General features: G+C 37.9%; 1 protein-coding gene across 2 annotated transcripts in view; it reads right to left on the bottom strand.

Moving 5' to 3' along the window:
- CEMIP2 (cell migration inducing hyaluronidase 2) overlaps positions 1-16,181 on the bottom strand; it is a 78,574-nt gene that overhangs the window by 49,942 nt on the left and 12,451 nt on the right. For both annotated transcript variants that reach the window (XM_068552554.1, XM_068552553.1), the window contains exons 2-5: positions 11,063-11,405; positions 6,771-6,911; positions 5,617-6,178; positions 1,837-2,006 (exon numbers count right to left, since the gene is read on the bottom strand). In XM_068552554.1, the coding sequence (XP_068408655.1) occupies positions 1,837-2,006; positions 5,617-6,178; positions 6,771-6,911; positions 11,063-11,393 (1,204 nt within the window). In that variant the 5' untranslated portion in view covers positions 11,394-11,405. The remainder of the gene's footprint in view (positions 1-1,836; positions 2,007-5,616; positions 6,179-6,770; positions 6,912-11,062; positions 11,406-16,181) is intronic.

The raw sequence follows: 16,181 nt of genomic DNA, 5'->3' as shown, positions 1-16,181 counted from the left end.
CTGTATTGTTCGATTATTCCTCATTTTTTTCTGGCTGTAGAAGAAAACCCTACCTGAGATATCTCCTATTAGCACTACTGAATTGGAAGTATGAAAGGACATAAGTTTTATCCTCCTTGCTTCCTGGAGAGAATTTCTACCTCATCCAGAAAATAGGAGCCACTGAGAACATAGAATACAAACAATATCCTACAGTAGATAGCTAGAATGTATCCTCTCCCAGAAGAGAGGAGTCATTGGTAATGTGGAAATGAAAGCAAAATTTCCCACAAAGGAAATGTTGACTCAAGGTTTGTCAGTGTTATCCTCTGCCTGGAGTCTCCCTGGAAGCAGTTCCACTAAACTCTTCATGCAGGTCCAAATTCCTGCTTAGAAATACTTCTCATCTACCTATGCTTTTTGCCAGAGGCAACCATGACGTGGTCAAAAGAGCAGTAGTCTTGGAGGCAGAAAGCTAAGGCTTGATTCCAGGTTCCTTATCCATAATAGAAACCATCTCCTCACCTCAGACTCAGAAGGCTGCTTAGATGGAACATGTGAAAAGTCCCTGTTACATACCAGGAACTCTGTTTTAAAGCAAAAGACTTTCTCTCTTTAATTACAAGGACACAAAATACACCCAGGTCATGTTTGCATTATTGTTAAAATAGCTAACCTTTATTTAGTGCTTACTATATACACTGTGCTAAAAAACTTCATATTCTTCGCATTTGATACTCACAGCAGCTCTATGTGGTAGTTTCCATAATTATCCCCATTTTTCAGATGAGGAAACTGAGGGTTAGGAAGTTAAAGTCACATGCCCATCATCATATAGTAAGTAAAAGAGCTGGGATATGAACCCAGGCATTCTGTCTCCAGAAATCCATTTCAGTGAATACTTTGCTACAGTGCTGCTCAAAACAGAGTTATAAGCTCAGTCTAAAATAAACCTTTCTGGCTAATTACAGATGTAATAAAGCACTTTTTAATGACTCATTTCACATTAATTTTGGTTGGAAAAAAAAGCTGGTGGGCAAGCACAGACAGAAGGCTGCCTATCTACCTGGAGCCAAAAAAATCTAGCAGCAAAGTCGGTAAGTACAGAAATTCTGCAGTGAACATCCTTAAGAGAAAAAATCAGAGCATCAGTGCTAGACATGATAGTTCTTCCAAAAGGTGGATTACTATTTTTAAAATATGCTGAAGAAAAAGTAAAGACCTAAGGTAACTTTACAATACATTATTTAAGGAGAGGAAAGCAGGTTAAAACAAAACGAACACTAGGGGAGGCAACATAAATTGAAGACTGCTAATTAACTCTGAATGATAGGGTTAAACATTAATTTTAGCTTTGTACTTTTCTGTGTTTTCCAATTTGTCCATCAGATAAATGTAGTAGCTGGATTATCAAGGAAAAATTGCTAAGAAAATGAGTAATTTGTTTATACAGCATGTGTTCAAAGGTAATATTTGCCAACACGTCTATATAACGAGAAAATCTAAGGTACAAGATCATTTCACTGTCACAGAACATAACCAAAGACAGCTCACCCGATCACATCCAGATTGGTTCAACTGGTACCAAATCCAGGAAGCAAATCCATTAACTACACCATATGACTCAAGAATGAAGAACAAAAGTCCAACTGGGGGGTGCCTAAACTAGATCATTTTCTAGTCCAGAAAAAACTCTTGAGTCTAAAAGATTATGTACAGTAGGGAAACTATAGGTTTCATCTTTAACCAGTTGAGAAATCTAAACAGACTGTCATTTGAATACAATACCACTTTAAAAAAAAAATCTGTCACAATACTTACCAATGTCTTACAAGAGTATAAACTGTACTCGCCTACCTTCAATCCATTCACTATAAGCTGTCACAGAGAACTTCTGACCATCCACAGTATAAAATTCTCTTTGGGCAAGAGCCTTTCCTCCACTACTATGATTCTCATAGTTTCTCACAGATTCATTGCAAGAAGTACTTCCACCATCAATAACACCAACCAAAGCCCAAGCTTGCCTAGAAGGAAAATAAGCAGGTGCATTTGATTATTTGTCATGGTACTGACCCAAATCCCCAACACAGATGTTATGACAGGTGCTGTTAATTCTATTTCATTTTTGTCAACCCCTCCACCTCTTTTTCCATGTGTGGTTGCAAGTCCAAACTTGACTGAAATAACTGACATCACAGAATAAAATGCACCTGAATTTTAAATCCTTGTTTGTCCAGCTCTGTAACAGGTGAAACACTGATGACTATGACTTCAGTTAATCATTGACTTCCTTCCTCAATGCATACCCATTTCATTCCTATATCATTCTGGGCACAAACCCATTTCTTTTTAAATGATTATTACCTGCTCTCTTTTCCACTCTCCTCTCTGCTATGTTCTCACATCTAGCTGCATAATAGAATCACACGGAGCTTTAGGAATATATCCATGCTTAGACCCAGCCCACGCTGATGCAAACAACATCTCTACAGGTGGGGCCTGGCATTAGTCTGTTTTTAAAGTTCCCCAGATGCCACGATTGTGCAGCCACACTGGAGAACCACCAAGTTAGAGCAGTGGTTCTCAAACTCTGTAGGCATCAGGATCACCTGGAGGGCTTGTTAAATCAGATTGCTGGGCCCCACCTTCTGATTGTTTGAGGCGGGGCCATGGAATTTGCATTTATGACAAGTTCCCAAGTGATGCTGATGCTGCTGGTCTGGGAACCACACTGAGAACCTCTGAGTCACAGGTCAGAGGTTAGAGCCTTAGGTATCAACCTTAACTGCACAAATTGCAGGGGGGTGTGTCCTAGCCTTCAGAGATCCTGAGGTAAATGATGTAGGGTGGGCCCTGGGCGTGGGATTTTTTTTTAAGATCTCATGTATGCAAACAAGGCTGAGCACCACTCGATTATTGGTTTCTTAATATTCTTAAATTAAAACTGTAGAATCACTATCCAATAGATTTAAAATTTTACATGCTTTATATCTATTTGTTGAAAGCAGTATGTTTGAAAAACACCATTTTATTTCTGTGATACTGTGATAAACATCCCAGGGACTTTGCTCAAGCTTGTGGCAAAATCAATCAAAAAAAAAAAGAAAGAACAAAGATAAAAAGTCAGAAAATTTGCCTTAAGACTCCTGGTTTAAAACATGAGAAGAAAAATGTCAACTTCCTACTGTAGAAAAAAAAAATGCCAAATGTAATCTATGCTAGACAGATGGCTGGATATTCACGGATGAAAGTTAACCAAAGCATGCCTACAACCTTACAGATTCTACACCCACCCCTGCGTGGATTAGCTACTCTTTGGCCGACTGTGCTTTATACCTCTATTTATATTCCTTGATACAGCAGAAAGAATCAAACGAAGAATGTCTCAATTTATTATCTCCTGTGTGAGAGGGAAGAGGAAGAATATCAGAGGCTTCCTTTATTTACCAGAACTGCCTCAGCAACTATAAAACAATGTTCTATTCTATTGATCTTATCTCCAAAACACTCCTACTTCCCTCCTCCACTTGAGGAAAATTTCAGCATGCCAGAACATTATCTTCAAAGGGGCATGTTTATGTACCCTGGAGATAATGTCAGTGCAATGGAATGTTGGCAAAGGATCACAACTCTAATTCCTCCATCAAATCAGCAGCAATATTTCTAAATTCTAAAGGGAATTTAGAAACAGTAGGGAGAGGAACCCCAAAAAAGTCAAACAAAATATTCATAGCTAATGAACACACAAACCTAGAACAATAATGACATAAAGAAACAAAAGTTGTAATCTCCGGTATTACTGGATAGTGAAACAAAGTAGGTGTCTGACTTTGAACAGACCACACTTCCATTCATAGGTCTATAAATTATAGAAATATGTGTACATAAGCATGAAGAGATGGATAAAAGAACACTCAGAGAAGCACATTTTATAAGAGAGGTCTGAACTGGACAACCACCCAGATGTCCAGCAGTAAATACACTGTGCTATAGTCATACAACAGAAAATAAACAACAATGAAAATAAGCCACCCTGCATGCACCAACATAAACGACACTCAATAACGAGGCTGAGCAAATAAGCCAGACACAAAATATAACATATTGTCTGCTTCCATTTATATGAAGTTCAAAGACAGGCAAACCTGAACTTGAGTGTTCTCCACAAATTCAGGGGAGTGGTTTACCTTTGGTGAACAGAGGGAGTGGTCAGTGAACAGGATGGGATAGGATGGGGGCTTCCAGGACACTGGCAACGTTCTCTTTCTTGATCTGGGTGGTAGCTACCCTGATATCACATGGTGATAAGTCATTAAACTCTACATTCTTGTTTTTAGCACTTTTCTGTATATATATAATATTTAATTAAATCACCACCACCACCCCCCCAAAAAAAACCACCTCTAAGCCCTCCTTCTCTACAGCCTACACAGTATACTCCTAAACTTCCCTCGGGCTTCTCACCTTTGGGAAGCCTCTACTGATTCCCCAAGGCTCCTTCTATTTGCACTCGCATCATACCCTGTAGCTGCACTAAGTGTCTCATTGTACGATCCCCTTCTACTTAGGTCTCTGTTTATCCACCAGATTAAAAGAGGACTCTGAGACAGTGTCCTTTCATCTAAGTATCTATGGGTACCCGGCGCTTAGAATCCCCTAAATATTCCCTGGGTGAGTAAAAAGCATTTTAAGAACATTACAGATGCTTTTTCTTCACTAATTTTTGCCTTCTTAACTTTCTCTACAATATCTATAGATAATATTCCATTCCAACACTGACCAAAGAAAAAATAATAACTAAATCAACCAACCATCAAAGGAAAAAAATAATAACTAGATCATTTCAACATGGGAGTTTTGAAGTCCTCTTGCTTTTCACTGCAGATATTCCCTGACTTTATTGTGAACAGTAAGCAGAATTAAAACTTCTGTTTTTTTGAATTAATTGTTGAGCCAGCTGCTTCCCCAGAACCCAGAACTGCATTAGGAAATCATGATTAACTAGACTATGGCATAAGAACACAAGAATAAATTGTAGGAATGAATCCTACTATCTGGATGAACCTCGTAGCCCTCCAACTTGTGCTTCTCCACATGTGCCAGGGGCCCCAGAGGCCTGTGCCAATCAAACAAGCAGATTCAAATTAAAGGATTCAAAAAAAAAAAAAAGAAAGAAAAAGAAAAAGAAAACTGTGCATGTTCCACCCCTCCTCAATCTTTTCAGACAACTTTTACACCTTAGCACGGAATTGGGCCCTAACCTTTCAACTCATAAGGTGCCTCAATTAGCCTGAGTTTCATATGATCTTCAGAAGATAATAAAAGTAGGAAGTCAATCTCCTTAAACTGCCTGATTGCTTTTCAGTACATTTCTGTTCTTAATTTTTCACAAGCCCAATGCTAAGGTTCACAAAGTGCTTCATAAACCAAAGCCAAGAAAAGAACTTTGTAAACAGTCTTCTGTCCTCCAGTTCAAAGCAAGAGGCAACCAGACTTCCAAATGGTAGTGGCCATTCTGGCCCCTGAAGTCAGACTGTGAAGTGTTTTGTTTCTTTCTCCATCCCGCTCTCCTCTCACACAGACACAGATGCTAATACATAGCAGGAAGGAAGGTAAAGAGATATGTATGCCCACCTGTAGCCCAGTCCTTGGATCAGCTTACTTCCCAGCCGGTCCTGGATCATTTGTATGGTTCCTTGTAAGAGGCTTTTGACTGCTGAATCTCCAACAGCTATGGCAACAATCCGTCCTGGATCCTGGTCTCTCAGGAATTTCTGAAGTCGCCTACTTTCATTGTGGTATTCGTGGGTATCAAACCTCTCAATTTCCAAAATTTTGGCTGTGTCTGGGTCAATGACCCTCACATTGAGGCCCCTGGAAAAGTCCTTTTCAAAGGCATGGGAGCCAAAGGTCAAGCCTGAGGAATTCAGAGTTCTCACCAACAGCGTCCACGATGCCTTCTGTGCCCCATGTAATTCCAGTGTCCCGCCGGCTTCCACACCAATAAATTTTTTGCCAAATGTTGGCATACTTTCACCTTCATCTGACTTGCCATACAAGGCAATTGTCGCTTTGGATTTATAGCGGCAATTTTCTGCTCCAATATGAAGCGCCCCACCATCCTTGATCAGGATGTAACGAGTCCTCAAAGTAATATTTCTGGATCCATCTTTATCGTCCCCAAATACAAGCAGTCCTGCAGGGAATAACACTAAGTAAGCCAACTTCTGAAACATCTTTCTGAGGTACAGAGAAATAAATTTCATCTTAAGAGGGGAAAAAAGCACTTCCGCAGTTAAGTTGGGAAAAAGAATTTACTAGAAGTCTGCTTAGAAAATTGAACCTGTTTTCAAAACATATTAAACAAGGAAATGGAGAGTTCATATCTCAACACCCTAAAAATGCCCATGTGTATGAATTTCAATCCATTCACTTTAAAAGTAAACCATTTCTAGAAAAATATCTAAGACTCTACCAATCTGAATCTCAGTTTCACATATATTAACTCTCTCATCACTGTCCATAGTTGTAACAAAGATTTAGCTATGAGAGATGACCTTCTGGAACTATTCCCTTTTCTATAAATCAAGGGTCTTGACTTGAGTGATTTCTAAGGCCCTTCCAGCTCTTGAATTCTATTGTTCTACCTTAGGAACTTTTCCTGTCTCCATGGTTAGAGTGACACCACATCCTAAAAGCTAAGAATAGTTTTCTACATACAGAACATCAAACGTTTACTGTAGTAAAGAGCAACCTTGCTGTTCCCATAGACAGGGACCACTACTTACCTCCGTCCTTAATGACTATAGAATTCACTGTGGCATCTGAGGTCAGGCGGAACATATCTCCCTCCTTGATAACAACTTGTTTCGTAGAATCTTGTCCTGGATCCCAGTTCCTGAGACGGGGGTTTTGATCTGGGCAATTCTCTATAAAACAATGCAACATCGATATCCCATTAACCAACAATATGCAAAAATACCTTTAGCCAAATCCAAGTACTACCATCATTTATTGCAACCTGCAAGTAATGGGCTGACATATTTTAATTTCCTTCCATAAGGATGGAAGTCCCAGCCATCCCACCAAGCAGAGATGTGTCAAATCCTTTACTTCCTCAACATATAAAAAAGGTTTCACCACAAAACTAAGTTGCCATCCTCTAGTTTGGGTCAGAGTCCACACGGTGAAAACAGAGTTCGCCTGAACTATCTACTCTGGAAATAAATCAACAGTAAGAGGCAAAACTCTGAATTGTTCTTGGACCCACTCTAGAAAGCCGTTTTAGAAAAGAAAATATGTTCACAACACACTGGTAAATAAAAAATGGAAATTGCTAAGCAATATGTATATTAGGTCTTCCCAGGTTCCTTCCTATGCACAGTGAATCATAAAGTAGGTGATAATAGCACTTCTTTCATTCCAAAGGCAGCTGCTGATAAACATCACTATCTTCAGACATGTACATTTTCCCAGCAAAGCTGCAAGAGTCAAATGGCCAAAGAATGACTTCTCATTTTCAGAGATGAGGAAACGGCAGATTAGAGAAGCCAAACCCTAGATTACTCAGCAAGTTGAGTGATATGGAAGTTCCCCTTTAAGAAATGAGGTTTACTTTCCTTGTAGCATTTCTTTACTAGAATTAGAATTTTCCTCTTGAGGGACTTCCCTGGTGGTATAGTGGGTAACACTTCGTGCTCCCAATGCAGGGGGACCGGGTTCGATCCCTGGTAGGGGAACTAGATCTCACATGCATGCCGCAACTAAGAGTCCAGAGGCCGCAATGCCGCAACTAAGAAGTCCGCACACAACTAAGACCTGGCGCAGCTGAAATAAATAAATAAATAAATAAATATTTCTTGGAAAAAAATAGATGTGTATAGTGTACATAGTATGTTAGTAACGTGTAAGATATGTTAAAAAAAAAGAAATTGACTTCCCTGGTGGCGCAGTGGTTAAGAATCCACCTGCCAATGTAGGGGACATGGGTTCGAGCCCTGGTCCGGGAAGATCCCACGTGCCGCGGAGCAACTAAGCCCGTGCGCCACAACTACTGAGCCTGCGCTCTAGAGCCTGTGAGCCACAACTACTGAGCCCATGCACCACAACTACTGAAGCTCGTGTGCCGCAACTACTGAAGCCCGCGGGCCTAGAGCCCGGGCTCCACAACAAGAGAAGCCACCGCAATGAGAAGCCCGCGCACCACAACGAAGAGCGGCCCCCACTCGCCACAACTAGAGAAAGCCCGCGCTCAGCAACGAAGACCCAATGCAGCCAAAAATAAATTAATTAATTAATTTTTAAAAATAAAATAAAAAATAAGTGGAGTGTTTAAAAAAAAAGAATTTGCCTCTTGAATAGATGATGAAGAAAACATAAAAGTATTTTGCATTGCCACAGCTATTTAATGCATGAGACATTTAGTTTCTGCTATAATTTGGAAGAAAAGAGAGGAAAAAAAATCACACCAATTTTGACCAGCTAATGACCAGGTAGTTATTGAGGATCAATTTGTCCACTCTGGACTAGATAGTGTAAAATTTATAAAGTATATAATTTATAAAATTTAGAATGAGCTCACAGCCCTCAGAGCATATAACCTAGCTTGGGAGAAAAAGCCGCCATGTATGAAATAATACTGAACAATGTGGTAGCTACTTTAGATGCAAAAGAGCTCACAGAAAGGAGGGGTGGGGCTAGAGTAACTGATGCAGCTTCAATGGAGCAGATGACACTAGACATAGATCCCCAAAGGGTGGACAGTATTTAAATAAGAGGAGCATGAAGGGGAGATAAGAATACCAGTGATACAAATATCCCTTACTATCCAAGTCCATTTGGTTGCTCATTTAGAATACCAAGATATAGCCTACATTTAAACTAAGCAAAGATAAGAATGGACAGGATATGCTTGCAAATCATATGAAGGTGGAAGGTATATGTTGGGGGATAATATGAGAAAAAGTAGAGACACTGGGTACATCACAAAGATATAATTTTCTATAGGAAGAAAATTGTGATTCCTGATTTTGAACTTGCACACCACTAATGCAAGCATCTATTTCTAAGCATTCATGTTGGCTCATGCTTTCTCTGAGGTGATAATAACCACTACAGTTAAAATTAGTCCCACTAGTTAAGACCTTGGCAATTATTTCATGGAATTAGTTTTTCTCCTAGCAGTTTCATAATCATTGATATTTAATTCTGATAAATCAATGATCATCACTATTATACTAAGAATAATCCTTAAACTTTTATTCCCATCGAAGAAACAAAACACATCTTGAATTCGTTCTGACTTAATACTGAGGATTTCTTGAGCTTTTCTTCTACCTCCCTCTCTACCCATAAAACATTTAGCTGGAATGCTCCATGATATCATAAGCAAATGTAGGCCCCAAGTAACAAGCACTGTACCCAGCTACAGAAGGAAATCCCAAAGGAATCTAAGTTTCAAAAGATCTAGAGCCTACTATAATAGTTATATAATTCCTCTTAATTGTTTATAATTATTCCCCAGGAAAGCATGCTTCATTAGAAATTTTTTATCACCAAAAATTCCAGTCTGTTTTTTTCCAGTAAAGTACACTTAATGAGAAAATATATAGTCTGCAGAAAGCATCAAAAAAATAGCTTAGCTAGCCCCACCTTCTCAGCTACCCATTTGTTGAGTAGTGGATGCATTATCAAAGTTATGTAACAGCAATAACCACAGTGAGGCTGATCCTGAAATATTTCAGCATACCAGATCTTTCCACTGATATTCTGGCCTTATACTGCCAAAATGTGAAACTAAACGATGTTGATTCAAGGAACCACATCAGCAATTCAATGTCTTAGCTGGAATATGAAAACATCAATTAAAGCCACAGATTTCAGCTCTGATTTTCCATAATCTAGCATCCCTTTACTGTAGATTACTTGGAAAGAATGAATCAACAGCAGTGAATTTGGTTATTCCTCTGGAGAAAAGGGGAGAGAAAGTCAATGCTATGTGCAATGGAAAGCAATGTTGCAAGTTCTTTATGTGGTCTACTGGCTTGACCAGCAAAGATGTTGAATGAACATCTCTCTTACTTTAGGTCTATTTTCTTAGAAGTACTGACATTACCTCCCCCGCAAAACCTTAAAGGCTATAAGACCCCAAATCACCCATGAAAACTAAATAAACTAATATTTCTAAGTCTTATAACTGGTAAAATGCTTCTCAAACATTATACCCATTTAAGGAGGCACTAATTCAACAAAAATCTGTTGCAGACTATAAAAAAAAATGCAGACCAGTATGGTGCCAATCCAGTGGCCTGGTCTGCTTTTTCCACAGTGCTGAGCCCTTTGATTTTCAGAGAGACGGATAGGGTATATTATGAGGCCATTCTTCATTGGTACTATATTGAGGCTGACTGACAATAAACTTTTCAAAATCATTCAAAGTACTGCTATATTACCAACTTGAAAAGCAAAGGCCATTTAAGAAATTAAAATCTCCCTAAATGATGTTTAACTATGAAGACAAGTGTATCAGAACTTATACCTACTAATGGATGTTTTTCTTTAAGGATATACCTTGTTCCTCAAAAATATTGGAAGCTTCTCTTTTGGAACTGTCTCCCCAAGTGGTTTCAAATGGCAGAACACAAATCTTATCACTTTCACTTTTTTTTCAATTAAATATACTTTATCACTGCATTTAGTAATTTTTATTACTAAAAACTTGTGCCAGTCTGAAAATCATACCTACCACAAAAGATGAAATTGTGCTACCACAGGATTTCAATAAAGACTCTTAAAATTACTATTTTGAAAAGAAATGCTCCAAGAAAGTCTTGAGTCCTGGGACAAAGTGGGAAAATGGAAAGGAAGAGCAATCCTTTAATTTTATCATTTCCAGTGGATTCCTTTAACAATTGCTCTCATTCATAAGAAGATACACCTCATATTATCTAATTATATATTAGTAAGCTAGAGCCAAGTTAAAATAACAAAAGATTTTTCAGAATTTATTCTACTATTTCCTTCCCTTCTTTCTTCTCCTAGAATGGGTTCTGTATGCACACATGCACACATACGCACTTACCATCTGGAGCATATTTTGAGGATATTCCTAAAATGACTGCAAGTGCAACAAAAAATGAAAAACTAGTAATAGCAAAGCAAATGAAAGTATTTTTGTGCCTCTTCTGCTTTCGGCTTTCTCTCTGGGCTTGTTGTTCCTCAGATGAGAAAGCAAAGGTGGCCCGGGCTTCCGGTCTGGTAGAGGTAAATTTGGCTGAAGCTTGGCTCTTTGGAGGAGGAGGGGGACGCAGTGGGACAACCTTCCCTGGAACATAGCCAGATGAGCGATGGCTGTTTCCATTCTGAGGTTGCAGGAAAGCAGGGGAGTGGCCCCTGGAATTAGTGGCATGCATGATATACTGTCACTGTGAAAAGAAAAGAAAATTAAGGCTCAGAAATGTGAGAATTGTAATGGCTTTTTTTTTAGTATTGTGGTAAAATATACATAACATGAAGCTTACCATTTTAACCATTTTTAAACGTAAAATCAGTGGCATTAAGCACATTCACAGTGTTGTACAACCATTACAACCATCCATTTCCACAACATTTGCATCATCCCAAACAGAAACTCTATAGCCATTAAGCAATAACATTCCCCCCTTCTCCCCAGTCCCTGGTAACCACTGTAATGACTTTTTGAAAATATCAAGTCAGCTTATATCCTGGTATAATAAACTATGTCAACAATCACCTTCACTAATCGTCTTCTAATGCCATGGCTCTTCCACCCTGCACATTATAATCACCCGCTAACGTTAATGCCCAGTGCCACACTCCCAAAATTAAGTCAGGAGCCAAGCATCTGTATCTTTTAAATGCTCCCCAAGTGACGCTAATGAGCATCTAGGCTGAGAGCCACTGTTCTGTGGCAACTGTTCTCAATTGTGCATAAGAATCACCAGGGAATCTTGTTAAAAATGTAGATTCCCAGGCTCTCCACCCCAGTGATTCTGGCTCACTTGGTGGAAAGAGTGCCCTGGAGTTCACATTTTTAAAATGTACCTTGGTGACACTGAAGCAGGCGGTTACACCTTGAGTATCATTACTGTAAATCTCTTCAAATTGATGTTACAGTCCATGTGTCATATGAGGACCATAGGTGGCCCTAACAAGTTCCAGTAGGCAAGCATGCATGTTTAGGTGTCTAATTTTTCCCCAAAATTTATCTCCTTGTAAAGCAACTGAACTATTTTTAACCATGTTATCACTTAACAGACTGTGAATTCATTTAATGAGAAAGTCTATATTATTTCTTTAAATCCTCAAATTTTGTTTAAAAAATAGTAGCATTCAAAGATTATGGTTAAGATGATTTTTAAAAATAGCTAACATTCATAGAGCACTTACTGCCAGGCCCTGTTCTAAACACCTTACGTGTGTTAACTCATCTAATACATTTAATTTGTCGTATTCATCTAACACGACAGATCTATGAGTAGGTGCCGTTATCCCCACTTTACATATGAGAAAACTGAGGACTACAAAAGTTGATTCGCTAGTTTACAGAGAACCAGGACTTGAACCCTAGAATTCTGAATCTAGAGTTCAGGCTCTTAACAGTTACACTCATGTGTCTTCCAAAACAATTGAGAGGCAATAATTTCAAAGAATCAGTTCTGCAAGGGTATAACTAGAACTGTGTTGAGTCTGAAAGGGCACCTTAATATTCTCAGAACTTCTTCATGCAGAAGTTTACCAGACTCTACATGATTCTTTCTTATCTAAGAGAAGCTGACATACACACAAAATGGCAGTCCTTTTTACTTTCTATATTCTTTATAGTAAGCATTTACCAGTTTTCAAATAAAAGAATAAGTTTTGAATGAAACCTTACTCTGTAACTTTGCCAAGTTAAAGAAAGAGAGGGAGGCTAGGAGGTAGGGAGAGAGAAAAAGAGAAAGAATGGAAGGAGGGAAGGAAGGTAGGAAGGGAGGAAGGAAGGGAGGGAGGGAGGGAGGGAGGGAAAGAAGCGCTGTCATTTAATGTTCTTATTTCAGCAACTGTGGATAAATAAGAAACATGATGTTCATTACTTCCCTTCCTTAACAACTGCAGCATCTCAGAGTCACCTGACTTCATTCAATACTCTTATAATTAATCCCCCTCACCTTCTGCCAAAACAACAAAAAGGGTACTTCCAAACTACTCTAAACTACAGCAAATCCATTAAACACAAAATGTGGCCATTAAAGAAGCCACAAATAAGTGTTCCCAGGACCCAAACGACCTGGAAATTAATGGGGACAGAAAGGGAATCTAATCAGGAATTGATGCTGATTTTACATGGGGCAAAGAACATTCTCAGAGTGTGGCTGTCAAAAACACTTGCTTTGTGGGGTTTGATTTCTGAACAAAAGTAATTATTTAGATGAAGCTTAAGCTCTATGACAAAGGGAGAACAACATGATCGAAGGTGCTGTTAAAGAAACTGCTGTATGTGTCAAGCAGCAGACCAAAATAATAGATACATCCTGCTGGAACAAATGAGAGAGTATGACAAAGACCGCTTTATGATCATCTATTAAGGAAGAAAGGACTAAACTAGATACTCTTGAGTGCCAGGCTCACCAGGGTGAGAGGGGAATCAGACTATAATCTCCTCTGAAAGGGAGTGGAAATCTTTTGTTTGAAGCTGAAATCACTTGATACTTGATTGTTTCAGGGTGAGAAAGGTTGTTATTACTTAACAGCCTGGAGGCCCCTTTTGTGGGAGATAATGTCTCCAGATGTACCCAAAACAACAGAAAAAAAGGCAGTGAGAGCCTAAATGAAGTCACCATCCCACTGGGAAAAATATTTCTCTTCACATTCACAAAATGGTATCCTAACATGAAAATTCAGATGGTGTCTGCCACAAACTAACATGATCAATAAATCAAAAATAATCATGGTATGTTTTCCCCAGGACCCTTCTGCAAAACTGTATATATATTTTTCTATATATTATGAGTCCATTAGCTCTATTTTACTGAAAAACATGTAAATACATAAGCAACAAATACAATCATTATTTTCCTAAGTAACACATTATTGAAACTATGTTAGAATAAATTTACAAGAAAATAATAATATGCAGATTTTCCTCGCAACTTATTACAATTTTTTAGTAAGACACAAATACATTGCTTTAGGATTTCACTTTACATTTATGAGCTTGCTTTAGTAGTATTATAAATCAATTACTTTAAAATATATTGATTGCTAGCTAGATTTCAATTATTCATGGGGAAAAAGTGTCATTTCACTCATTCAATAAGCAATTGCGAGCTCTTACTGTCATTAGAGAATTGTGGTAGGGACTATGGGGGAAAAAGGTAAAAGATATACAGCATCCCCAAGAAATGCAATTCCTAAATTCAATTTTATTATTTATTTATTTTTAATTATTCCAAGTATTTATTTTAACAGTATTTGTGTCAATGAAATAGTATAAAAAGTTAAACAATATTACACAGAGTCCTAAATTCAATTTTAAATCACTTGCTTGAAGGAAGAGTGAAATTGACCAAGGAAATATCATGAAATACTGTGATAGGTTTCCAGGCTGCTCAGTCCATAAGGTTGTTATTACTGGTAGCATTAGTTTGAACATTAGTTTATGTTCCCAAGTACAACGGAGAAACCTAATAGAGGAAAGAGGATGAAGAGTTTCCCCTGGCTTGCAAGCTTTATTCAACGCTAGCATCAGGTGTCATTTTAAAATTTTTACTACAGATGGAAGTTTTTACTTAATATACTGTTAATTTGTTTATATCACCTGTCATTTTTAAAAGGGCTGTATTTCTAGTGGAAAGTACATAGTATACAGAAGGTACACACCAGTATTTTAAGATATATTTTAAGAGTTATTTTGGACTGTGCTAAACCCCTAAACACAGACAAACAATCCAAAATGAGGAATAACCCAAGTCATTCATATCAAATTTGGAAATACACTCTACAAAGCTTTTGGAGCATAATTTTTGGTATTTAGATGTTCCTTAGAAGAATTATCTTGTGAGTATTTATTTCCTGGATGATTAAAAACCTAGTAGCCCAAAAGCCTTGGTAATAATTAATTTAAAAATACAATCACGCAATTAAAAATTTGCACCAGGAATTTAGGCAAAATTTAAAGTAGATAATGAAAGAAATTACTAAAAGTACGAAAAAATCATATCAACTTAAAGATACGCAAATGCTGAAAAAAGGGGTAGCGTTCAAAACCTAGTACTTTTGTCAAATTCTCAGTTGCCCTCACAAAAAAAAACACCTTAAAAATTTGCGGTTATTTTAAATAAAATTCTTCTCTTGGATAAAAAGAGTGTATAAACTCAAACAGTAACTGTGGGAGGGGCTTACAGTTGGTAAGAGTATTCAATTAATTAATTTGATTATAAATTACAATAATCACAGAAAGTAATTTATTTTGAAATTTCAACAACATTAAAGGAGATCATAGTTGGGGTTTTCTGACCTATTAAAAAGGGGCATGATTTTAAGAAAACTGAGATAGTCTCCTATAAAGTTTTCAAATACTGTGCTATTTCATCCATGAAGGCTTCTCAGGATTCCACAATAAGTTCCCTGCCTGTTCTTCCCTGTACTCCATTTAAAACTCTTATTGAATCACCTTGCTTTCTGCCTTATGTTTCAGTTAATGTAAGTACGTGTCCATCTCCTGCAGTTGACCAAAAGCCTCTTGAGAGCAGGGACAACACCTTACTCTTCTTGGTATTCTCACAGGAACTTACACCCAGTAGTGCTTACTGAACTTAGAACTTACTGTTTTCCTCTCTCTCTCTCTCTCTCTCTCTCTCTCTCTCTCTCACACACACACACACACACAGATTGGAATTTCCCATTTACTCCTTTTTCAACATCCTTGAGGCTCTGGGAAATTTGTCTAATTTCCATATTAGTTGCCCTAATTTGGGAAAAATTGAGAACATTTACTACTTCAAGCAAAAAAGTCAACGCATTAATTTTTACAAAATGCTAATATGCAATCTAGTGGGTGACTAAAAGGGTATTATTAACAACTGCAAATAGAAATTCTAAAGATAAAGAACATCAAACCATCCAGACAAGTTCAGCTTTTCACAATATTTGTAAGTTTTAACCACACATTATGAAATGCAGTAGGTACTTAGGAAAAA

The sequence above is a fragment of the Eschrichtius robustus genome, chromosome 10, assembly GCF_028021215.1.
Source record: "Eschrichtius robustus isolate mEscRob2 chromosome 10, mEscRob2.pri, whole genome shotgun sequence".
Lineage (NCBI taxonomy): Eukaryota > Metazoa > Chordata > Mammalia > Artiodactyla > Eschrichtiidae > Eschrichtius > Eschrichtius robustus.
Note: the sequence above shows the minus strand (reverse complement) of the source record. Positions and strands in the feature narration are given on the sequence as shown.